The sequence below is a fragment of the Phoca vitulina genome, unplaced genomic scaffold (genome assembly GCF_004348235.1).
Source record: "Phoca vitulina isolate PV1807 unplaced genomic scaffold, GSC_HSeal_1.0 scaffold1, whole genome shotgun sequence".
Classification (NCBI taxonomy): Eukaryota; Metazoa; Chordata; class Mammalia; order Carnivora; family Phocidae; genus Phoca; species Phoca vitulina.
The window spans coordinates 26,636,405-26,661,201 of record NW_022589704.1 but is presented as its reverse complement, the minus strand read 5'-3'; the positions used below and the strand labels follow the sequence as shown (position 1 = coordinate 26,661,201).

General features: G+C 39.4%; 1 protein-coding gene across 12 annotated transcripts in view; it reads left to right on the top strand.

Annotated features, from left to right (window-relative positions):
- The first annotated feature begins 480 nt into the window (after positions 1-480).
- Positions 481-24,797, top strand: part of UNC80 (unc-80 homolog, NALCN channel complex subunit) — a 229,660-nt gene continuing 205,343 nt past the window's right edge. For 8 of the 12 annotated variants that reach the window (XM_032403279.1, XM_032403272.1, XM_032403254.1 and 5 more), the window contains exons 1-6: positions 482-1,116; positions 2,067-2,115; positions 4,782-4,938; positions 6,024-6,325; positions 15,774-15,897; positions 18,710-18,783. In XM_032403279.1, the coding sequence (XP_032259170.1) occupies positions 1,025-1,116; positions 2,067-2,115; positions 4,782-4,938; positions 6,024-6,325; positions 15,774-15,897; positions 18,710-18,783 (798 nt within the window). In that variant the 5' untranslated portion in view covers positions 482-1,024. Of the gene's footprint in view, positions 1,117-2,066; positions 2,116-4,781; positions 4,939-6,023; positions 6,326-15,773; positions 15,898-18,709; positions 18,784-24,797 lie in introns of all 12 variants that reach the window. The other 4 variants (XM_032403303.1, XM_032403286.1, XM_032403236.1 and 1 more) reach the window with 3 other exon arrangements.

Sequence of the window (24,797 nt, the reverse complement as noted above, 5' to 3'; positions counted from 1 at the left end):
TTCTACTCCAACTGCTTCATCTCCACCCCTATTTGTATTGCTGCTAGATGAAACACCTAACAGTAACCTATCTATAAACTATATAGACGTTTGACTATGACAACTGAAGGAAAATGGCAGCTATCAATGAGATGAACAGGATCACCCAAGTACATTCATGGGCTATAATAAACAGCATTTCCTAAAAGCATGATTCAGATGTTCTTTCTCAAGTTATAATTAACTGATACCCACAACTGGTTAGTTTGTGGATATTCCTGCTTTAGCAAAATAAGGTTAATTTCTTGTGGTTACCATTTTAAAATAAATTCTCACATTAGAAAACTTTCAAGCTTTCTCTGCCTTGCCAAGCTTGCTCTCTTCCTTGTTTACACTTCTAATAATTTTCATGTGCTCCTTCTGCTAAAACCCAAGGGTGGACTCCTGACCTCCTTGCTAGAGGTGCGAATGATGCCAGGGTTAGTGAGTGTTCTGCGGTTTCCCAAAGCTCCTCCTCCCTAGACCGTGACAATTCTTCGGATGCTGAGGTTGGGAAGCAGGACAGGGGACAGTCCTGGGGTGCAGCTCGAAGGGAAGGAAGCCGAATCCTTGGGGGTTGAAGAGGTGCGAGGGGATCAGCGTGCAATGCGGAGTGTGGACCTCTTGGGCCATCCTGCTGCTGTTCACCCTGTCCCCAGCTCTGCTCTTCCGCCCGACCGGCCCGCGCGGGCCGCTGTCCACAGTGGGAGGTACTGAAAGCAAGGAGCGGGCGCGGGGGCGGCGAGGCGGACAGCTCCTCCGAGCGCCCCCCTCCTCGCTCCGCGGCTCCTCCAGCCCTCCCCTCCTCCCGCAGCCATGTTCCACGCGCGGGGAGGGGCGGGGGAAGGGGAGAGGGACGGGGGATCAGGGCGGAGAGAGCCGGCTCTGCCTCAGGGAAGGAGGGGATGAGAGTTGGGGAGAGCAGCAGGAGGAGGAGGAGGAGGCGGCGGCGGCTAGCGAGGAGCCAGCGCTGGGTCCTGCAGTAGGACTCCCAGGAGCCACCATCATGGTGAAGAGGAAGAGCTCCGAGGGCCAGGAGCAGGACAGCGGCCGCGGCATCCCCCTGCCCATCCAGACCTTCCTGTGGCGGCAAACCAGGTGAGGGGCGCAGAGGGCGCGCCGCGGGCCACCCTGGGCTGGGGACGCTCCTGGGGCCGCCTGGGTCACCGCCGCTGCCGCTGCCGCCACTGCTGCTGAGGCCGCGCCACAGCCTGCAGCTCCCTCTCTGGGGCTGGAAAGCAAGCCCTCTGCACCTGCTTAAAAACACGCATTTAAAAAATATTTCCGTGAAGTTTGGCGACAAGCAGATTGGCAGTTGAATAAATATATACATTATTTAGGGGGTGGGAGGGCAGAAAGCCTAGGAAGAGGGGGCGGGGAACTAGGGAAGATCATTATGACTGGTTGTGCTCTTGCGTCCCATTTCCCCTCCATCTCCTGCTTTAATTCCAGGCCGGTGACCTGTTGTTTTTCCAGCTCCTGTTTGGCGAATATCAGCTATGCCCACTTGTTAACCATTTTTGCTCGGATTCAGCCACTGTAGTCTTCCTGGTTCAAGACCCTGAGGAGGATGATTTTTTATAAGCATTTTTTTTTTCCTGGAAAGACCTCTGAAACCTATTCTAATAAACAAGAAACAAGGTTTCCATTATTATTATTATTATTAATTATTATTATTATTTTAGAAATTTATCAGATAAAAAATTAGGTTCTGGAAATCACACCCCACAAACTGTTCATTTTTAGTTTTTAATATAATTATACACATGAGCAAGACACCACTCCTGACCATTGGCAATTTGGAATCTGATTAGGGAAAAGTCCTCAGAATAAGAGTGGATACAGAAAATGTGGAGAGCCACATCTCTTTCATACATGTAATTACACATGTAAAAGCAAATGTCATCAGCTGTTCAACACCTGCTCATTAACAAGCTATAGGGAGGCATGAAATTTGAGTTATATAGCGCTGTGTCTTATCCGTTGAAAAATATGTCATAAAGATGCTAATAATTTTATTATAACCACTATCTCTATTAATTTTTCAGTGCATTTTTGAGGCCTAAACTGGGAAAGCAGTATGAAGCCTCATGTGTGGTATGTGATATTCACTATTTAATGATTATTTCCATATTCTGTGTGGCCATTTCAACCCAAAGAAAGGCATGAAATTGTACTGACTGTAAAGATTAATTCACTCAGCAAATATTATTGAACACCTACTAGTGCTAGGCATAGTTCTAAATGATGGGATAGAGCAATAATCAAAATACAGAGTTTGCATTCTAGTGGGAGGAAGTCAAGCCACTCACAAATAAGTAAAATACGTAATAAGGCAGATAGTGATAAGCACTATGGAGAAAAATGAAGCAAAAAAGACTGGGAACACTGGCAACTGGGGGGGCGGGGGTAGGAGTGGATTCCATGTTAAGAGCAGTGGATAGGTAAGGTTTACCTGCTAATGTGACTGTTAGAGAAAACTGTGAAAAGAGGGAGGGAGGAATAGGTAAGGAAAGAGCAAAGGGGAGCAGCAAGTCTAAAGCATCTTATCTCCAAGTGAATAGAAGTAGAGCAGTAGAAGAAAGGGTGGAGAGATTACAGAGAACCAGGTGGTGAAGAGCCTTGCAGGGCAAGCATAAGAAGTCCATTCCTTCATCAACAAAATTGAGACTGTTATGGTGGAAGGTAAAGAGATGAGGGCCCATGAACTACTCAAAGTCATATACAATTTTGAACTTATATGTCTTGCATGTTTTGTGCAAGTCTGAAAATAGATGATATAAAATAATTATGAAAATAAGCTATTAATATGTATACTCTATAGAGTGCACTTGTCCTGAGATTCTAAGGGAATCCCATATCCTTAAAAATGTCCAAATCACAAATTGAAAGCAAAAGACATGAAATCATGAAGCAAAAATGAAATGAAATTTTCATAGATATCATTAAAACAGGAGCTCAAATAAAGACCTTCACATTTCACATATCATAACCTAAAAGGGGAAACCTACCCATTTAGGCATTGCCATGAAAATTTGCAAATGACTACATAGTAAGGAGTTCTGAAATGTGTTAGGGCCCTTAAAAATGATGAAAGCCAATTAGAGAGTTTTAAACAAGCACACAGTTACACACACTCAAATAGGAATCTGTTTTGTTGTATCTCTTGCCCTTCAAAGTTGCCACAGAGATATTTTTAAAATATAATCTTTTAATAAGGACCTTTTAATGGAATTTGTTGTTGTATTTAGCTCGTTAGAGTAATTTGACAGTTAAGAAATCACTGAGCCTTCCATAAATCATGCTTACAATTATACTAGCTTAAAATAATCCTGACTTTTCCCTGTTCTTGGCAAAGATCTGGCATTTTTAATGTAGTCATACAATATCAAACAACTAAGTCACAGATAGATAGAGAAATAAAAATGTAGAAAGCAGTTTTCAGGGTTTAAAAAATAAGAGTTATATTGGTAACATTTAAGAAGAAAATGACATTAAGTACCCAGAGTGCCCTAATATTATAATATATACATCTCATCCTCTAAAATGTATTCAATAAGACTGTGTAAATTCTTTATAATCTTTTAATGCCCCACATACTCACCCTTTACTTAATGAATACTTAGATACCTGAGGGCTGAAGAATTTAAAAGTATTTGGATCTTACTTTATTCAGTTAAAAAAACAACAACAACAAAAACCCATATCTCTGTTTATACTCCTTACCAAAACCTCATCATGCTTTTCATTATGAAGGTGAATTTATTTTCCTTTTTTGAGTCAAAAAGTAATTCATTTTCTTCAGAGAATCTCTGTATTAATCCATGTCTTTTTCTCTGGTATCCTAATAATATCAATAATACAGCTTGAATACTTGGAATCTGTATTATGATCACTCTATAGCATACTTCCACGGTTTTCCTGATTACATAGGGCATCAAGTAGCAATCGGGTTCAATTCATACAAGTCAAATATTTATTAAATTTATTTTAATACTTGGAATCTATACTTTCCTTAACCCCTTATAGTGATATCCCCCTCCCCATTCAAATAACAACAACAACAACAAAAACTGGGAGTAGGTCACATTTGTCCTGGGATGTTTCACTCTCTGAAAGTATCCCTGGCCAAGAGAGAAGATTTAATAAACCAGCAAAGCTATGGCTTATTTCCCTTCATTCTCCTCTCCCTCCCTTCCTTTCTTTCTTCAACAGGTATAAGAAGTATCTTTATGGTTACAGGCCTTAGGCAAGAAATGCCTTGTGTCATGTTATTGCTAAGGACATGAAATAATTTCAGAGACCCTCCCCAAATCAGATTTCTTGAAAGAGTTGTATCTTATTTAACACTTGTTGAACATTGACACAAATTCCGTCCTCAAGATGCTTTCACAAAAGACAATTCACTTCATTCTGCAATTGTGACAGCCCCTTTGGATGCCTCAGCAGCATTTTATAAAATATTATATGAGTTAAATATGGTGGTGTGCTTTTTTTTTAGAGGAAGCTAATTTTGGTGAAAATAAAAATCACTTAATAATTCAAGTCCTATATTTTAAATCAAAAACCTAAAAATGGTTAAAAAGTAATGATCACTGACCCATTGTATGTTGACATGAAATGCAGTTTGAGTGCACTCTAAAAAATTTGATCCAGTGATTTGCATCTTGGTGTAGTACCTTGATCTCCAGTTTCTTGTCAGCCAGAAACTCCAATTCCTTATTTCACACGATTTTTTCTTCTTTTTTTTTTGGTATCTACAGTCCTTTGAACGCGTGTTGGTGGAGAACAAGCTGCATGGCCTTTCTCCAGCGCTCTCTGAAGCCATCCAGAGCATTTCCAGATGGGAGCTGGTGCAAGCTGCTTTGCCTCACGTCCTTCACTGCACTGCAACGCTGCTTTCAAACAGGAACAAGTTAGGTTGGTTCTTCCGCATTCCTTCTTCATGGCATACAATCATCAGCACTCGTGCTGACATTTACTGGCTACTTGCTCTTTTCCCAGGCACCGAACATACATGATGTCATTTGGTTCTCATAAAAGCCCCCTCACGTGGGTACCACTATGATCTCCCTTTTACCAATGAAGGAACTGGCTCTCTTATTTTTAAATTTTAAATTTTACAAGTAATACATGAATATATTTTCCTTTTAAACATTAAAACATTACAGGGAAGCTGAAGACTATCACCCATCCAAGATGAGTTCCGATCCAATTTCTCTTTGGCCCTCTCAACTCCTAAAGCGACCCCTTGCACTTTGTAGTCCATGTGTACGTGCATGCGTTGTGCATAGAGACTCTTCTTTTTTAGATTATCTTGTGGATTGCTTTTCTCACGTGGTAACATGTCCTAACATCCACCCCATGTTCGCACACAAGCTGTTTTCCCTCCAGTTCTTTCCCCTTATTTGGGTCTCTGCACAAATGTTACCTTTACCAAGGGGTTTCTTGGTCACCCTGTCTAAAGTAAAGTAGTTGCTATCTTCAGAGCCTGGGTTCTTAACCACTACACTGCCTATTTGGAGATAGATATGGATATCAGACTGAAGAGATAGGATGCATGCAGTTTCTCCTCCTATGACACTATGTTATTCTGCAGAGATTATAACCAGTTAGAAAGCCCCAAAACAAGAATGAGCCCTTCCAGGGATGCCTGGGTGGCTTAGTCAGTGAAGCATCTGCCTTCAGCTCAGGTCATGATCCCAAGGTCCTGGGATCAAGCCCTGCGTCAGGCTCCATGCTCAACGGCGAGTCTGCTTCTCCCTCTCCCTCTGTGATCTCTCACTCTCTCTCAAATAAATAAATAAATAAATCTTAAGGGAAAAAAAAAAAAAAGAATGAGCCCTTCCAGCTGTGGTTGTAAGAAATATAGAGAAATGCTAGTGTATTCCAGGAAATCAAGCCACAGAGCAACGCAAGGATGTTCTTCCCACACCCAGAGTTGATATCCATTGTTCTGGTAGCAGAGTTTGTCTTAACTTGGCTATGTGATTGTCCCCATGCAGGCCACCAGGATAAACTGGGTGTTGCTGAGACAAAGCTCCTTCACACCTTGCATTGGATGCTTCTAGAGGCTCCCCAGGACTGCAACAGCGAGCGGTTTGGGGGCACAGACCGTGGCTCCAGCTGGGGTGGCAGCAGCAGCGCTTTCATCCACCAGGTAGAAAACCAGGGTTCCCCAGGGCAGCCTTGCCAGAGCAGCTCCAACGATGAAGACGAGAACAACCGAAGGAAGATCTTCCAGAACTCCATGGCCACCGTGGAGCTCTTTGTGTTTCTGTTTGCTCCTCTGGTACACAGGATCAAGGTAAGGAGAGGGCTAGTATTAAGCTGAGGGGGGATAGAGGTGAGGTGAGCTTCAAATGGTATTTCCATATTTCCATATTTGGTTGTCCATGTCTTTATATGATCATGTGGCAAGCCAAGACATGGAGAGCTTAATTTCTATATCAAACCACTGAACATGATTTCAAAAATACAGTTCTCTGTGTATCATGTATCTACTTAAAAATCTTCAAAGGTTCTCCTTCTGCCCGAAGATAATGCCCCACATATTAAACATGCATATAAGGTCAAGGAACTTTTAATTTATCATTTGCCATTCCCTCCTGACATCTTCATGATCCAGCTGTGGGAGCCATTCCCTGAATATACGCTTGCTGTTCGCTCTGCCCACTTTCTTTTCTCTGTTCATCTGATGATTCTTCAAACCTCAACTTCAATGTCATTATTTCCATGAAGCTGTTCCTCTGAAACTCCCCATGTAGACTGAGTCACTATCTCCTTTGTATTTCTACAGCGCCTTGTAAGCTGTCTCTATTATAATGCAGGTCTGGAGCAGAGGTTCTAAATGTCTTCTATGCCGTGGACTTTTTGACAGTGTGGTACAAGCTGAGAATTGTTTTTCAAAATATTTCTTAAAGCATAAAATACAAAACATAGGATTACATGGAAACCAGTTGTACTAAAATGTAATTATATACAAATACCCCTTGGGTCTGAAAGAGAATATCATTTGAAACTATTGTGCCACTACTCTCTAGCTGTGTGATCTTGGTGATATTACTTAACCTCTCTGATCCTCCACTGCATACAGTTGTGGATACCTCTAACACAGGGTGAATATATGTGAAGACACAGTATAGTTCCAACACATGGAGAGAAATCAAGCTCTATTTGTTATTTCTGTGAATGAATAAATTACAGTATACCATCTGAATGCTAAGTTAAGAGATAAGAAGAAATTGGTATACTCAAATGTTCTTTAATAGAATATTAGGATCCTAATGAATATTTCAAGTTATATATATGTATGTATGTATGTATGTGAGTGTGTGTACATACACATATGTAGGTGGTTGTGAGACCGTTAACAATCACTATAAGGAAAATGAACTAGTGAGTCTTTTCACTCATTCTAGTTTTAGTTAAAATTCACTTCTGCTTGACACTGTCCCATTGCTGCCAGGAATAGAATTAAAATTACCTGTAAATTCCCAAAATGCTTTGCATGCACTAGCCACATTGCCCATGAAACATACTAAAAATTTTAAATGTGAAATCAAATTAAATAGCTGCTTTAAAATCTTTGACTTTCCATTTTAAAAAGTCTTTTATGATGGTTACACTTATTAAAAGCATTACTTTAATTGAGATCATCCCCTGGCTTATGGGACCAGCAGTCCAGGCTCCTGCCCACCTTCTCGGCCCCATTTCCTGCCATAGCAATAGCCTTTCTGTCCTTCACTAACCTCCAAGTTCAGTGAGGCTCACCTTCAAACTCATTCTTACTTTCAAGTCCAGCACTGGTTTTTCCTTCTGTTTGAAACATCAACCTCTACCTCCTCCCCTAAATTTTCATATGGCCATATAATTCTCATGAGTTTGCTCACAACTCACAATGCTCAGAAAGAATTTTCTTGGCAACTTCGGTGTCACTGGCGCAGGACTATCTTTTTTCCCCCGCTCTTTGCACTTATCAGTACCTGAAATTATTTTCTGTGGTTGTTTGCCTGCTTGTTGCCCTTGACCCCCATAGAACAGAGTTCTTGAGCAAAGGGACATTGCCTGTCTAGGTCACACTGTATTTTCAGTGTCTAGAATAGTGTCTGGCAAAAGTGGGATACTCGATTAATATTTAATAAGTGACTCATTGAGTAAACCCAAGTTATTATCAGAAGCTGATCTAGGTGCTAAGAGTAGTGATTATATGTAGGTACATAGTCCTTAAAATGGAGAGGACAGGAAAGAAGCCTTCTTTAAATAATGATCCCATAAAGATGTCTATCTGTGGACAAATACCCTCTGGATTAAAAAATGTGGAAGTGCAGAAGTGACTGGAATGGCTGTAATTTTATTTGGAGACATGGCTGAGAGTTCAAATTTTGGAAATAGGCCTGCGTTTGAATCACACGCTTGTTGCTTCTTACTATATGACTTAGAGCAAGCCTCAGTTTCCCTCAAGTATAAATTAGACATAAGAATAGTTTTATGGGGCATTGTGATGAAACATATGATAGTGCTCAACATTACACATAAAAGGGCCTTAATAAATATGTGTTGCTTTTAGTGTTGGCATTTTTTCGCTATTGGTATTTTGTATTATTAGTGAAAAGGAAGCCAGATTCTCTTTCAGGGGAGACTGTACAGACAGTTTCTGGCTCAAGACCCTCAAGTTTTACTTATGGCCTGGAGCATTTATGAGGGAGTAAGACAATGCATATAAAACACGGTACAGTAATTAAATCATAATAAACTATTATTATTAGCTGTTATTACTAGCATATTATTATTTCATCAATTTATTATCTCTATGAAGGAAATATTGTTCCCAATGCTATAGGGAATAAAAAATATTAATGAGTCAATAAATTTCTCCAAAAGGCTTTTTCCTTCTGAGCGAGGTGTTTGCTTTTTTAAGGAATATACAATCCCTAGACCAGGGTTTCTCAGCCTTGGCACTGTTGGCATTTGGGGCCAGATTATTCTTTCTTGTGGGACATTGCTGTGTGCCATGTAGGATATCAGTAGCATTTCTGGCCCCTACTCACCAAATGCCAGGAACACCTCCTCCCTTTAAGTTGTGATGGCCACAAATGACTCCAGACATTGCCAGGTGTCCCCAGTGGGTGGGCAGGGGGTGAGAATTGCCCCTGATTGAGAATCACTGCCTTTGGTCTTTCATTGGCCTGCTGGTTATCAGACCCTCTTGATCTCCACCTTTCTATCCATACCATACCCATGTGAACTGCTCCTCACCAGCACCATCAATGTCCTTTTTCCCTATCCTTCCTTTGCATTTGCCCTTCAAAATTCCAACCCCAGGTCATGACCAAAATCCATTTTTTCTACCCCTGACCCAGAGACCTGCATGCTCCTGGGGGAAAACCACACAATCATCCAGACTGGTGTTTCTACAAAGTTGTCATCTCCAACCCCTGTTTGCTGCCCCACTTGGCATTCCTTTTCTTGACATTACTCCCTCAATTTGCCAATCAGCACTTACACAGACAGTGTTATAGTTTCTTATAGGACATGGTGCTGCAGGAGGCATGGGAGGCTGAAATCCAGTTGAGGCCACTTTCGAACTGGATTCACAGTCTCCTGGCTTGTCTCATAAAATCCAACTTCAACACTAAAGGGATCTATGTAGATCTGACCATATCACCAACATGCTTAAAGTAATTTGTTGATTTCTCATTATACAACAAGTAAAACTCCAACTCATTAGTCTAGTAACTGGGCCTTCTGGTTACTTCTCCTGCCTATGAGCTCCAAGTGCTTGGAGTCTCCCCAGGAATGTAACGTGCTTTTTTCCAGGCCTATTCTCATGCTGGTCCTGCCACCTAGAATGCTCTCATGCCCTCCCCTCCTGCCTGGGAAACTCCTCCTCATCTTTCACAACTACATTCAAGATCCATCCCTCTCTTCCTCTAGCTTTATAATATTCTAGACAGATTTTTATTGTTATTTCTAGTTTATTATCATTATTTCTTTATGTGTCAATCTCTCCTATTAGATTCTGAATGGTTTGAGGGTGGGGAGTTATCATTGTATTCTGGATACCTAACATAGTATCTCAAATTCATAGGTATTTAATCAATATTTGTTGAATGAATTCACTCATTAATTAGCAAATTAATATAAATGACTCATCTTTTTGTAAGACAGTGTATAATTCAATGCACATTTTTCTATTTTAATTAAGTTCTTATTTTAATTCCAGTATGGTTAACATACAGTGTTATATTGATTTTAGACGTGCAATAGAAGGATTCAACAATTCCATACATCACCCAGTACTCATCACGGCAAGTGCACCCCTTCATCCCTATCACCTATTTCACCATCCCCTAAGCACCCCTCCCCCCCCACCTCCCCTCTGCCATCAGTTTGTTCTCTATAGTTAAGAGTCTGTTTCTTGGTTTGTCTCACCCTCTCTCTTTTTCTTTGCTCATTTATTTTGTTTCTTAAATTTCACATGAGTGAAATCATATATTTGTCTCTGACTTATTTCACTTAGCATTGTATTCTCTAGCTCCATCGATGTCATTGCAAATGGCAAGATTCCACTCTTTTTTATGGCTGAATAATGTTCCATTGTGTATCTATATACCACATCTTCTTTATCCCCTCAACTATTGATGGACACTTGGGCTGCTTCCATAATCTGGCTATTGTAAATAATACTGCAAAAAATACAGAGGCACATGTATCCCTTTGATTTATTTATTTATTTATTTATTTGGTAAATACCCAGTAGTGTGATTACTGGATCATAGGGTAGTTCTAGTTTTAACGTTTTGAGGAACCTCCATACTGTTTTCCACAGTGGCTACAACTTTACATTCCCACCAGCAGTGTGAGAGGGTTCCTGTTTCTTCACATCCTTACCAACACTTGTTGTTTCTTGTGTTTTTGATTTTAGCCATTCTGACAGATGTGAGGTGATACCTCATTGTGGTTTTGATTTGCATTTCCCTGGTGGTGAGTGAGCTTGAGCATCTTTTCATGTATTTGTTGGCCTTCTGTATGTCTTCTTTGGAGAAATGTCTATTCATGTCTTCTGCTGTTTTTTAATTGGATTACTTTTTCTTGGGGTGTTGAGTTTTATAAGTTCTTTATATGTTTTGGATACTAACCCTTTATCCGATATGTCATTTGCAAATATCTTCTCCCATTCAGTAGGTTGCCTTTTAATTTTGTTGATTGTTTCCTTCACTGTGTAGAAGCTTTTTATTTTGATGTAGTTCCAATAGTTTACTTTTGCTTTTATTTCCTTTGCCTCAGGAGGCATATCTAGAAAAATGTTGCTATGGCTGATGCCAGAGACATTACTGCCTATGCTCCCTTCTAGGATTTTTATGGTTTCAGGTCCTTAATCCGTTTTGGTCTTTAACCCATTTTGAGTTTATTTTTGCGTATGATGTAAGAAAGTGGTCCAGTTTCATTCTTCAGCATGTTGCTGTCCAGTTTTCCCAACACCATTTGTTGAAGAGACCGTCTTTTTCCCATCGCATGTTCTTTCTTCCTTTGTTGAAGATTAATTGACCTTATAATTGTGGGTTTAATTCTGGGTTTTCTGTACTGTTCCATTGATCTATGTGTCTATTTTTGTGCCAGTACCATACTGTTTTGATTACAATAGCTTTGTATTATAACTTGAAATCTGGGATTGTGTTACCTCCAGCTTTGTTTTTCTTCTTCACGATTGCTTTGGCTCCTCAGGGTCTTCTGTGGTCCATACAAACTTTAAGATTGTTTGTTCTAGGTCTGTGAAAAATGCTGTTGGTATTATCATAGGGATTGTATTACACCTGTAGATTGCTTTGGATACTATAGACATTTTAACAATATTTGTTCTTCCAATCCATGAGCATGGAATGTCTTTCCATTTCTTTGTATCGTCTTCAGTTTCTTTCATCAGTGTTTTATAGTTTTCAGAGTACTGGTTTTTTACTTCTTTGGTTAAGTTTATTCCTAGGTACTTTATTAGTTTGGGTGCAATTATAAATGGGATTGTTTTCTTAATTTCTCTTTCTGCTCCTTCATTATCTGTATCTAGAAATGCAACAGATTTCTGTACATTGATTCTGTGATTTTAATTTATAACTGCCTCAAGCCTGTCACATGAAATAAATCTAAAAATTCTGTCAAATATGTTATTTTCAACTAAATTTAATTTAGTGAAAAATGCTGAGTATTTATTATAACTAAGGAATTTAAGTGTAATGTCATGATTTGATCATATTCACTTATTCCTTCAATAAATATTTATTGAGGGCCTAGTCTCTGAGAGGCACTACTCAGAGTGCTAGAGAAATAGCAAGGAATAAAAATCCAAGCCCTCAAGGAGGTTTTTATAAAATCCATATGTGTGAAGTAAGCAACTTTAAAATTTAAAATAATAATAATTTTTAAACTCAATTTCTCTAAATTACTAGTAAACATATTTAGAATTATTTCATGCCATCATGGAAACAGGCTTTCAGTGAAAACAAGAAATGCATCTGAAATATGGAGATATTGATTCTACTAGTGTCTGTGTCTTCTGGTTTTTCTAAGGACCTCACTAGACCACCTGCCCCACAGCTGTTTCAATGATAGTGTCTCTTCTAGTTATCAACATTCTGGCCATGTGGGCATACATGGCATTAGATGACCCACTAAAGGGGACTCCAGAAGAGGAATTAGGGTCCCAGAGCTTATGCATTCATCCAACTTAAAAAAGAACTTACAAAGGAACATAGCAACGTAAGAGGAGGCCATACCTTCTGCAAGTGTTCAAGTCTAAAGAATGATTTGATTTAGTTGGTGTTAACTTGTGAAATGTAAACTATCTTTAATTAATCAGCAAGTCTGTATTGATGCTCAAGGGGAAATGCACAGAAGGAGATCTCAATTCGTCTCCAATAAATATAGAATCTAGTTGGAAATATATCAAAGAAAACAAAATAATAAGTCTCAGTGAGTGCTAACATCAATAGGGCCAGTGTTAAAGGCCCGGGTTTCAGTATAAGAGAGCTTACCTTTGGAAGCAGTGTCCACTAGAGTTTTATTTGTGCCAAGATTACTTATGAGGAACACGGAAAAGGACACTGAGCTCAGAAGCTATGAAATCATCAAAACCAGGTCAATTGAGATTTGGCTTCCTGCATTTCTGGAGACAAATCTGATAAACTTTGCTTGCCGTTAATCCCCTGCTTGCTGGATCTAACACCACACATAATACTATGTTCCATTAACTTTAAACCTTCCTGTCAAACTGTTTACTCAGTATCTTTAGTTGAATGTCTAACAGGCATCTCAAACTTTACATGTCTGTAACTAAGCTCCTGATATCCCCACACCTGCTCCTCTTCATCTTGCCTATCTTTATCAAAGCCAAAAATCTTTGACACCTCTTTCTCACACCTTCCACTTCCAATCTGTAGACTGTGTGTTCAAAATGTATCCAGAATCTACCACTGCTCATTTCGCCCTCTACAAACTCTCTCCTGTAATCATCTTCCACCTAGATGATAATATTAGCTTCCCAAACCGTCTCTCCACTTTTGCCCTTTCTTGAACTATTATTAATAGCCTCAGTAATCCTATCAAACATACATCCAGTAATGTCACGCCACTACTCAGAACCCTCTGGTGGCTCCCCGTCTTACTCAGTAATTGCGGAAGCCCTTACTATGACCTATCAGGCCCTATATTATTTGGAACTCAATAACTTCTCTGACCTTATTTTTTTCTTCTACGCTTCTGCCATTTACTTGACTCCAGACACACAGTCTCCTGGCTGTTTCTTGATAGACCAGGCATATTTAGGACCTTTGCACTTGCTGATCCCTTCTCATGGAAGGTTTTTTCCTGAAAATATCTACATGGCAGCTCCTTAATTTCATTCAGATCTTTTTTACTCAAAAGACACTTTCACAACAAAGACTTCCCTGGCCATTCTGTCTAAAATACCAACACCTTGCAGGCACATCCCTTTGCCTGCTTTACTTCTCTTTTTGCACCTAGGAGAGCAGGGATTTTTGTAAGCTCTGTTCACTATTCTAGCCCAGAATCTAGAGTAGTACCAGGTATACAGTAGGTGGTCTATAATATTTGTAGAACGAATGTTGACAGAATTTGACCAAGTGCTTTATGTACTTTCTTAATACCTCCACAGGGAGTCCTAGATGCTTTCCCATCATGGGCACTGTTGTAGCTCGGGGATCCCAGTCCATACCTTACAGAAGAAACCTCTCTGTATCAATGTGTGGATTTCACCAGCCTTTCCAGCTGACACTGAACCACAATGATTCACCATTTGCAGGATCACTTTTCTTTTTTTCCAATTTCTTCCTACTTCTTATTCTTCTAGATTAGTGGTTTTCAACCATGACTACACATGAAAGTCAGCAGAGAACTTCAGAGTGATTCTAATTTAATCGGTCTGGGCAAGGGAGGAAGTTGAGACCTGGGCCTCCTAGGTTTTAAAAGCTCTCTAGGTGATTTTAATATGCAAGCTAGGGTTGCAAATCCCTGCCCTAAGTGAATTCCTGAGTCTCAGTTGTGTTCATTAATCTGCTATCACATTCTCTCCTTCCATCTTTTATTTATTTTTTTTTTTGAGAGGCTGAGTTGTTTAATTTATTTCTTTTCTTTTTTTAATTCCAGTTTGTGGCTGAGTTGTTTAAAATGTAATCTCAGAATGTCATATATTTGTACTTATACAATATGAGATTGCATTTTAAACATCTCAGCCTCTCAAAATGATGTAATAAGGAAGCGGAAAATGTGCTCCTTGGAAGAGACTTTAAATTATAGATAAACTGAATGAGTATGGGTTGTAAGGTTAGTGCAATTCAGCAAGTGCTTGTTGAGCTCCTATTGTACACCCAATTTCTAATGCTGTGTTAAGCATTGTGATGATGTCAGGTGTTGTGGAAGGGGGAGAATGCCTGATAGACCATCAAGGAATTAAAGATTATTAAGAAGGTAACATTACAAAACAATATACTAGAAGGGTCTATATATATGTTCCTAATTCCATGAAGTGCAAAAAAAAGAGATATGTTAAAAAAAAGAAGAAGATAGCAGGAAGGGAAAAATGAAGGGGGGGAATCGGAGGGGGAGACGAACGATGAGAGACTATGGACTCTGAGAAACAAACTGAGGGTTCTAGAGGGGAGGGGGTGGGGGGATGGGTTAGCCTCGTGATGGGTATTAAAGAAGGCACGTTCTGCATGGAGCACTGGGTGTTATGCACAAACAATGAATCATGGAATAAAAACTAATGATGTAATGTATGATGACTAACATAACATAAAAAAAAAAACAAGAGATGGCCTAGAGAATACAAAGTCAAAATAGCCAGCATCTGAGGATATTGATTTAAGAGGGAGAAAGAAGGACAATTAAATAATTAAGAGGAATAATAATGACAACCACAAGAGATCTGCCAAGACTCTTGAAATAAACAGGCCTTGATCACTGCTAACACAAAACAATAATTTGTGTTTCATGCTTTGTCCAAAGCTCCATTTTAATTATTAATTTTGCCAAAAGCAGACCACCATGGTTTCCATGGTAATTGTGATGATAACTTAGGGCTACTGGTTTGCCCTAGAAACACTCATCTGAGTGATGAGAGAAGGTCTAGAAGATCAACCTACTTTGACAATAATCTTGTGAATGATACTAATCATTGCGATGACTGGCCCCTTCAACCAGTTATAAACCAGTTATTGGACATAAATCTTCTCTTCCCCCAGGAATCTGACCTTACGTTCCGACTGGCCAGCGGGCTTGTTATATGGCAGCCCATGTGGGAGCACAGACAGCCCGAGGTCTCTGGCTTCACAGCACTGGTGAAGCCCATCAGGAACATCATTACAGGTTCGTAATTTGGACACCTGCTGGGACAGTGTTAGCAGACTCTCTCATATGCAGAAGTAAGGGTGATGGAATGATTTGCCCTTAAGAAACCAAGAGGAAGAAAATTTCTCCAGGGAGCTATGTTAGTGCCCCAGGCACAGGGCTCATTCACATGATGAGAAACTAAGCCAGGGTCACATGCCATTGAGTTGTGTGACTTTGGAGAAGTCATTTCAATTTCCTGTGCCTCCGTTTCCTCATGTGTAAAACAGGAGTTAAACTTATGGGTTGTTATGAAGAATAAATGAATTAATTATATATAAAATTGCTTAGAAGAATGCCAGGTACATAGTAAGTGAATAAGCTATTATTATAATTATATCATCATAATCATCATTACAGGAAACAAAGTAACAGCTCCTTAACAATCTTGTCTTGGTGATTTGCTATCAAAGCATTTCACTACAGGAATTGTCTAATGAAATAATCTTATTGGTGAATTGTAGAAAGACTAACACATGACAGCTTGAAAAGTACCTGAAAGGCTCATGCTTCACTCCAGATCTATCTCTTACTACGTATGTACCCAACCTGAGTGTTCCTATTTCTTTAAAAGGGAGAAAATAATACCACCTTATATGGCCTCATAGTGTGGAATAAGTAAGAATCCACATAAGGTGCCCATTTTATAGCTTAATAAAGTCCATCTTTCTATTTCCAACCAAACTTTTAGCATTGATAATAACATTTAGAAAGAGATAAATTATGTGGTACATCTATAGATGCATGAGAAATATATGTATAACTCTATCATTTGCTTACTTCCTAAGATTTTTCTGCAGACAGTGGAAGATTATGCATGTAAAAGAGTTTTGTTAGGGGAAGGAAATCATCAAGAAGTTCTTATCTATTTTCCCCCTATAATTTAACATACCTTTGCAAGGTACTTAATATGTTAAAGGATTTTCTAAACAAAAGAGTGCCATATTATTCATGTATGTGATAAGATGCTTATAGTGACAATCATGCTTATTATTGTAATTCAAACAAAATATGGAATTTTTCATATGTAAAAGTAGACTAATTAGAGAATTAATGTGTACAATACATTAACTAGTGAAATAAGTTATATATTCAAGAGTAACTTTGTCTGTCATAAGGTTCAAATAGCAAGGGACTAAATAAGTAAAAGTGTCATAGCCAGAGGTTATCTACTTCAGATTCTATGGATGGAATGAGGTTAATTTCATTGAATTAAAACCATCTGAGAGCAAAGATGGATGTACAAGGTTAAAAGATTGAAAACAATAGAAATAAGAAAATAAAATATGTTACAGTAAAACAAAACTATTACTGAAAAAGACATCTTTATGTTGATTAAGGAATTTTTTCATATTTTAAAGTCATCACTTTTGAATAAAGAGGTCACTCACATTTAGGTCTCTCTCTCTGTCTCTCTCCCATTAATACGTAAACTATCATTTAACAGATGTATTAAAACTATTAAGAAATCGTGTCCCTCATGAATCACTGGGGCTGTTCACATCACCATCCCTTGTTTCTGGATGACACAGTGGATTCTTTTCCCCTCTACCTGATGCCTGTGGATGTGAAATGGTGCCCAAGATCTGAAGTGAAATTAAACTTAGCTCAGACACATGGCCAGAAGAAAAAGCAGTGGCACGTGGGTGACACTTCCTGGGTCTCTTGTTTTGTGACCTCGGTCAATCCCTTTCTCAGCATCAGTTTGCTCACAGTTCCCATATGGCATGGCCAGCTTCACTTCCCACTAGTTCCCAATCCTCAGGAAAAGATGTAACTGATTTGATTCTTGCCAGAGGAGAAGCTTAATGTGGTCATAAAAGCACAGACCCTGGAGCCAGAAAGCCTGGGCTTGAACCTTCATGTGAGGGTCAAATGATCTTGGGCAAGTTAAACTCCCTGTGCCTTAGTGTCTTTATCTGTAAAATGGGTCTAATAGTATTCGATATGTTATAATAGGGTTATTGTAAGGGTTAAATGAGTTGAGAGAGTAGTTCCCCTCCCCCTTATCTGTGGTTTCACTTTCTGCAGTTTCAATTCCCTGTGGTCCAAAAGCAGATGATTTAATCCTCCTTCTGACAAATTGTCAGAAGGTCAGTAATTAATACTATGTCACAACGCCTACGTCCTTGACCTCACTTCATCTCTTCACATAGGCATTTTATCATCTCACATGATTACAAGAAGGGTGAATACAGTACAATAAAGTATTTTGAAAGAAAAAGAAACCACATTCACATAACTTCTATTACAGTATATTGTTGTAATCATTTGATTTTATTAGTGATTATTGTTAATCTCTTACTATGTGCAATTTATAAATTAAACTCTATCATAAGTGCATATGTGTAGGAAGAAACAGTATATTTAGGGTTCAGTAGTATCCACAGTTTGAGGCATCCACTTGCAAGAGATCTCCAGCAGATAAGAGAGGAGTACTGTATACGTAAAATGCTTTAAAAAGGATGTGGCAGATACTTGGTACTATACAGTATTTTTATTTTTTTTATTTTTAGTATTTTTATTTTTAGTATTGCCAACTTTTTAGCACCATAGCCTGTTGAGTCAGACTGAATAGATGAAGAAATCTGCATTGTTATGATAACCTAGAAATGCAAAGGTTTTTTAATTGGTTACTTGATTCCTCTTACAACATATGCTATTAAATGTCTTCTTTCCAGGTGATAATATATTAAAATGTTTTTTTTAAAGAAGTGAACTGATAAAATAAAATGAGCTTATTTATCATAATCTTATAACATTTGTGATAGTATTTCTCCTGTCTTGGCAGCTAAGAGAAGCTCTCCTATCAACAGCCAAAGTCAAACCTGTGAATCACCAAATCAAGATGCAAGACATCGAGAGGTGAGTTTATTGTGATCATGGGAAGAAAGGAGGTAGTCATTTCCTGGATGTAGTACTGTGAAGGATAAGATGAGTTCTAGAATGATACTACCTGGTTTCAAAGCAAGTTCCTACTCCTGAATATAAATCTTTAAGTAGTCTCCGGTTTTCTATCTGTCAAGTATGGAAAATAATTTTATACACTTTCCCAGTGTGGGAGTGCTGAAACAGAAGCGTGTATGACTGTGCTTTATCTTTGTGGCAAGTGAGTAATCAGTGGTGCTTTATCTCAGTGGCAAGTGAGTAATCAGTGGTGCTTTATCTCAGTGGCCAGGGTGTAATCAGTGGTGCTTTATCTCAGTGGCCAGTGTGTGATCAGTAGTGCTCTATCTAATGTCTAGTGTGTAATCTGTAGTGCTTTACTTCAATGGCTAGTGTGTAACATTCGATAAGTGTTAGTTATCATTATTCTTCCCCCATTAGTTAAAGTGTCCTCTTGTTCTCAATCATTAAATCTCCTTAATATTCTTTAGGCAAGCCTAATCTAGCTAAGATAATGTTGCAGCAGGTGGGGAGGAAGGAGTAGAAAGGAGGCATTAGGTATAGTCCTATCCCTTAAGAAATCTAAAGTTTAATGATACATCAAGACAAATCCACATAAAACAGAATATGCATAATAAAAAAGAATATAATTCAGTGAAAAATGTTCATGCATTCTTTGGTTTGGAAAGGAAAGAAATGAAGGCCAGGGTAGTTCAAAGCCACATGGTTAGAGGATTGGGAAAAGATGGCGGAGGAGTAGGGGACCCTATTCCAACTGGTCCCCAGAATTGAGCTCGATATCTACCAGAGCACTCTGAGCACCCACGAAACCAGCCTGAGATGTAAGAAGATCTGGATTTCTACAAACAGAATATTGCAGGCAGTTGGTTTCGAGGTATGAAGCAGGGAGCCGTGATTCCATGGGCAGATATCAGAGGATAACGGCAGTGGGAAGGAGCCTGGCCGTGGGGATCCTGCACCACTGGTGAGCAATAGCCTCCTGCGCTGGGGACGGACACAGACTCGAAGACTGGTAGCAGCGGGAAAGGACTTTAGCGCAGCCCCCCTGATGGAAACTGGAGCAGTAGGGGCCCCATGTGTGAACTGGGGGTGGCTGGCGGTTTTAGAAGCACAAAGGGCAGAGACATGCCCTGACCTGGAGGCAAGAACTGGGAGCACTGCGGAGGGGCGCACAACCCAGGATGCTGCAGTTTATAACAGCATGGACAGAAACAGAAACAGTGTGGCCTGGAGAGCTCACTGAAGAACAGACTGTGGTCTCTCTGCTCTGAGGCAGAGGGTTGGAAACGGTCTCTTCTGCTCTGACTCTCAGAAGAGACGTGGAAAGCCGCCAGGGAAAGCCGCCAGAGAACAAAAGCCCTAAAAAACCGGTTCCCACTGAGTCCATCCCCCACCACAGGGGGGCAGGGCAACTCTGCCCAAACAGGGTTGCCTGAGTAACATCACGGCAGGCCCCTCCCCCAGAAGATAGGCTGGGAAAACAAGAGGCCAGCAACCCTAAGGTCCTTAGAAAACAGGTGCATCTTGCTTGGGTTGTGGTCAATAATTTGGACTCTATACATTCCCTCAACCACCCCTCAACAGAATGACTAGGAGGAGGAACACCCAAAATAGGAAAGACTCAGAGATTATGATTTATGCTGCAGATTTACAAATGGATGCAGATATAACCAAGATGTCGGAGATGGAATTCAGGCTAGCAATTGTGAAGACAATAGCTAGAATGGAGAAATCAATTAATGGCAACATAGAGTCTCTAAGGGCAGAAATGAAAGATGAATTGGCAGAACTTAAAAATGCTATCAATGAGATCCAATCCAATCTAGATAATCTAACAGCTAGGGTAAGTGAGGCAGAAGAACGAATTAGTGACCTGGAAGACAATTTAATAGATAAAAAGGGAAAAGAGGAGGCCAGGGAAAAACAACTCAGAATCCATGAAAATAGAATCAGAGAAATAAGTGACACCATGAAGCATTCCAATGTCAGAATTATTGGAATCCCGGAGGGGGTGGAGAGAGAGAAAGGACTAGAAGATATATTTGAGCAAATCGTAGCTGAGAACTTCCCTAATCTGGGGAATGAAACAAACATTCGCGTCCTAGAGGCAGAGAGGACCCCTCCCAAGATCAAGGAAAACAGGCCAACACCCTTGCATGTAATAGTAAAACTTGTAAATCTTAGAACCAAGGAAACCATCTTAAGGGCAGTTAGGGGGAAGAGATTCCTTACGTACAGAGGGAGGAACATCAGAATAACGTCAGACCTATCCACAGAGACCTGGCAAGCCAGAAAGGCCTGGCAAGACATATTCAGGGTACTAAACGAGAAGAACATGCAGCCAAGAATACTTTACCTGGCAAGGCTGTCATTTAGAGTGGATGGAAAGATGCAGAGCTTCCAAGACTGGTAGAAACTGAAAGAATATGTGACCACTAAGCCAGCCCTGCAAGAAATATTAAGGGGGGTTCTATAAAAGGAGAAAGACCCCAAGAGTGATATACAACAGAAATTTACAGGACAATCTATAAAAACAAGGTCTTCACAGGCAACATGATGACAATTAATTCATATCTTTCAATAATCACTCTCAACGTGAACGGCCTAAATGCTCCCATAAAACGGCATAGGGTTGCAGATTGGATAAAAAGACAGGACCCATCCATATGCTGTCTACAAGAGACTCATTTTGAACCTAAAGATACATCCAGACTGAAAGTGAAGGGATGGAGATCCATCTTCCATGCCAGTGGACCTCAAAAGAAAGCTGGGGTAGCAATTCTTATGACAGACAAATTAGATTTTAAACTAAAGACTGTAGTTAGAGACACAGAAGGATACCATATCATTCTTAAAGGGTCTATCCAACAAGATCTAACAATTGTAAATATCTACACCCCCAACATGGGAGCAGCCATCTACATAAGCCAACAGTTAACCAAAATAAAGAGTCATATTGATAACAATATGTTAATTGTAGGAGACCTTAATACTTCACTCTCAGCAATAGACAGATCATCTAAGCAGAAAATCAACAAAGAAACAAGACTTTTGAATGACACACTGGACCAGATGGACCTCATAGATATATACAGAACATTCCACCCTAAAACAACAGAATACTCATTCTTCTTGAGTGCACATGGAACTTTCTCCAGAATAGACCACATACTGGGTCACAAATGAGGACTCAACTGACACCAAAAAATTGAGATTATTCCCTGCATATTCTCAGACCACAATGCTTTAAAACTGGAACTCAATCACAAGAAAAAATTTCGATGAAATTCAAACACTCGGAAGTTAAAGACCACTCTGCTCAAGAATGTTTGGGTCAACCAAGAAATCAAAGAACTTAAACAATTCATGGAAACCAATGAGAACGAAAACACATTGGTCCAAAACCTATGGGATACTGCAAAGGCGGTCCTAAGGGGGAAATACATAGCCATCCAAGCCTCACTCAAAAAAACAGAAAAATCCAGAATTCACCAGCTAACTCCACACCTTAAAGAACTAGAGAAACAGCAACAAACGATGCCTAAGCCACGCATTAGAAGAGAAATAATTAAGATTAAAGCAGAGATCAATGAATTAGAAACCAGAAACACAGTAGATCAGATCAATGAAACTAGAAGCTGGTTCTTTGAAAGAATTAATAAGATCAATAAACCAGACTTCTCCAAAAGAAAAGAGAAAGGACTCAAATTAATAAAATTATGAATGAAAGGGGAGAGATCACAACTAACACCAAGGAAATAGAAACAATTATTAGAAATTATTATCAACAACTATATGCCAATAAACTGAGCAATCTGGATGAAATGGAGGCCTTCCTGGAAACCTATAAGCTGCCAAGACTGAAACAAGAAGAAATTGGCAACCTGAATAGGCCAATAACTAGTAACGAGATTGAAGCAGTGAACAAAAAACCTCCCAAAAAACAAGAGTCCAGGGCCTGATGGATTCCCTGGGGAATTCTACCAAACATTCAAAGAAGAAATAATACCTATTCTACTGAAGCTATTTCAAAAAATAGAAACAGAAGGAAAACTTCCAGACTCATTCTATGAGGCCAGCATTACCTTAATTCCCAAACCAGGCAAAGACCCGATCAAAAAGGAGAATTTCAGACCGATATCCCTGATGAATATGGATTCCAAAATCCTCAACAAAATCCTAGCTAATAGGATCCAACAATACATTAAAAGGATCATCCACCACGACCAAGTGGGATTTATCCCGGGATGCAAGGGTGGTTCAACATTTGCAAATCACTCAATGTGATAGAACACATTAATAAGAGGAGAGAGAAGAACCATATGGTCCTCTCAATTGATGCAGAAAAAGCATTTGACAAAATACAGCATCCTTTCCTGATTAAAACTCTTCAGAGTATAGAGATAGGGGGAACATTCCTCAAGTTCATAAAATCCATCTATGAAAAACCCACAGCAAATATCACCCTCAATGGGGAAAAGCTGAGAGCCTTTCCCTTAGGATCAGGAACACGTCAAGGATGCCCACTCTCGCCCTATTGTTCAACATAGTACTAGAAGTCTTAGCAACAGCAATCAGACAACAAAAAGAAATAAAAGATATTCAAATTGGCAAAGAAGAAGTCAAACTCTCTCTTTTCACAGATGACATGGTACTTTATGTGGAAAACCCAAAAGACTCCACCCCCAAATTACTAGAACTCGTACAGCAATTCAGTAATGTGGCAGGATACAAAATCAATGCACAGAAATCAGTTGCTTTCTTATACACTAACAACGCAACTGTAGAAAGAGAAATTAGAGAAACGATTCCATTTATAATAGCACCAAAAACCATAACATACCTCGGAATAAACCTAACCAAAGAGGTAAAGAATCTATATTCTAGGAACTACAGAATGCTCATGAAAGAAATTGAAGAAGACACAAAAAGATGGAAAAACATTCCATGCTCATGGATTGGAAGAATAAACATTGTTAAAATGTCTATGCTACCCAGAGCAATCTATACCTTCAAACGCCATCCTGATCAAAATTCCAATGACATTTTTCAAAGTGCTGGAACAAACAATCCTAAAATTTGTGTGGAATCAGAAAAGACCCCAAATCATGAAGGAAATGTTGAAAAAGAAAAACAAAGCTGGGGGCATCACGTTGCCTGATTTCAAGCTATATTACAAAGCTGTTATCACCAAGACAGCATGGTACTGGCACAAAAACAGACATACAGACCAATGGAACAGAATAGAGAGCCCAGATATGGACCCTCAACTCTATGGTCAAATAATCTTTGACAAAGCAGGAAAAAATATGCAATGGAAAAAAGACCATCTCTTCAATAAATGGTGCTGGGAAAATTGGACAGCCACATGCAGAAGAATGAAACTCGACCATTCTCTAACACCATACACAAAGATAAACTCAAAATGGATGAAAGACCTCAATGTGAGACAGGAATCCATCCAAATCCTAGAGGAGAACATAGGCAGTAACCTCTTTGACATTGGCCACAGCAACTTCTTTCAAGATACATCTCCAAAAGCTAGTGAAACAAAAGCAAAAATGAACTTTTGGGACTTCATCAAGATAAAAAGCTTCTGCACAGCAAAGGAAACAGTCAACAAAACAAAGAGGCAACCCACAGAATGGGAGAAGATATTTGCAAATGATACTACAGATAAAGGGCTGGTATCCAAGATCTATAAAGAACTTCTCAAACTCAACACCCAAAAAACAAATAATAAAGTCAAAAATGGGCAGAAGATATGAAAAGACACTTCTCTGAAGAAGACATACAGATGGCTACAGACACATGAAAAAATGTTCATCATCATTAGCCATCAGGGAAATTCAAATCAAAACGACATTGAGATACCACCTTACACCAGTTAGAATGGCAAAAATGGACAGGGAAAGAAACAACAAATGTTGGAGAGGTTGTGGAGAAAGGGGAACCCTCTTACACCGTTGGTG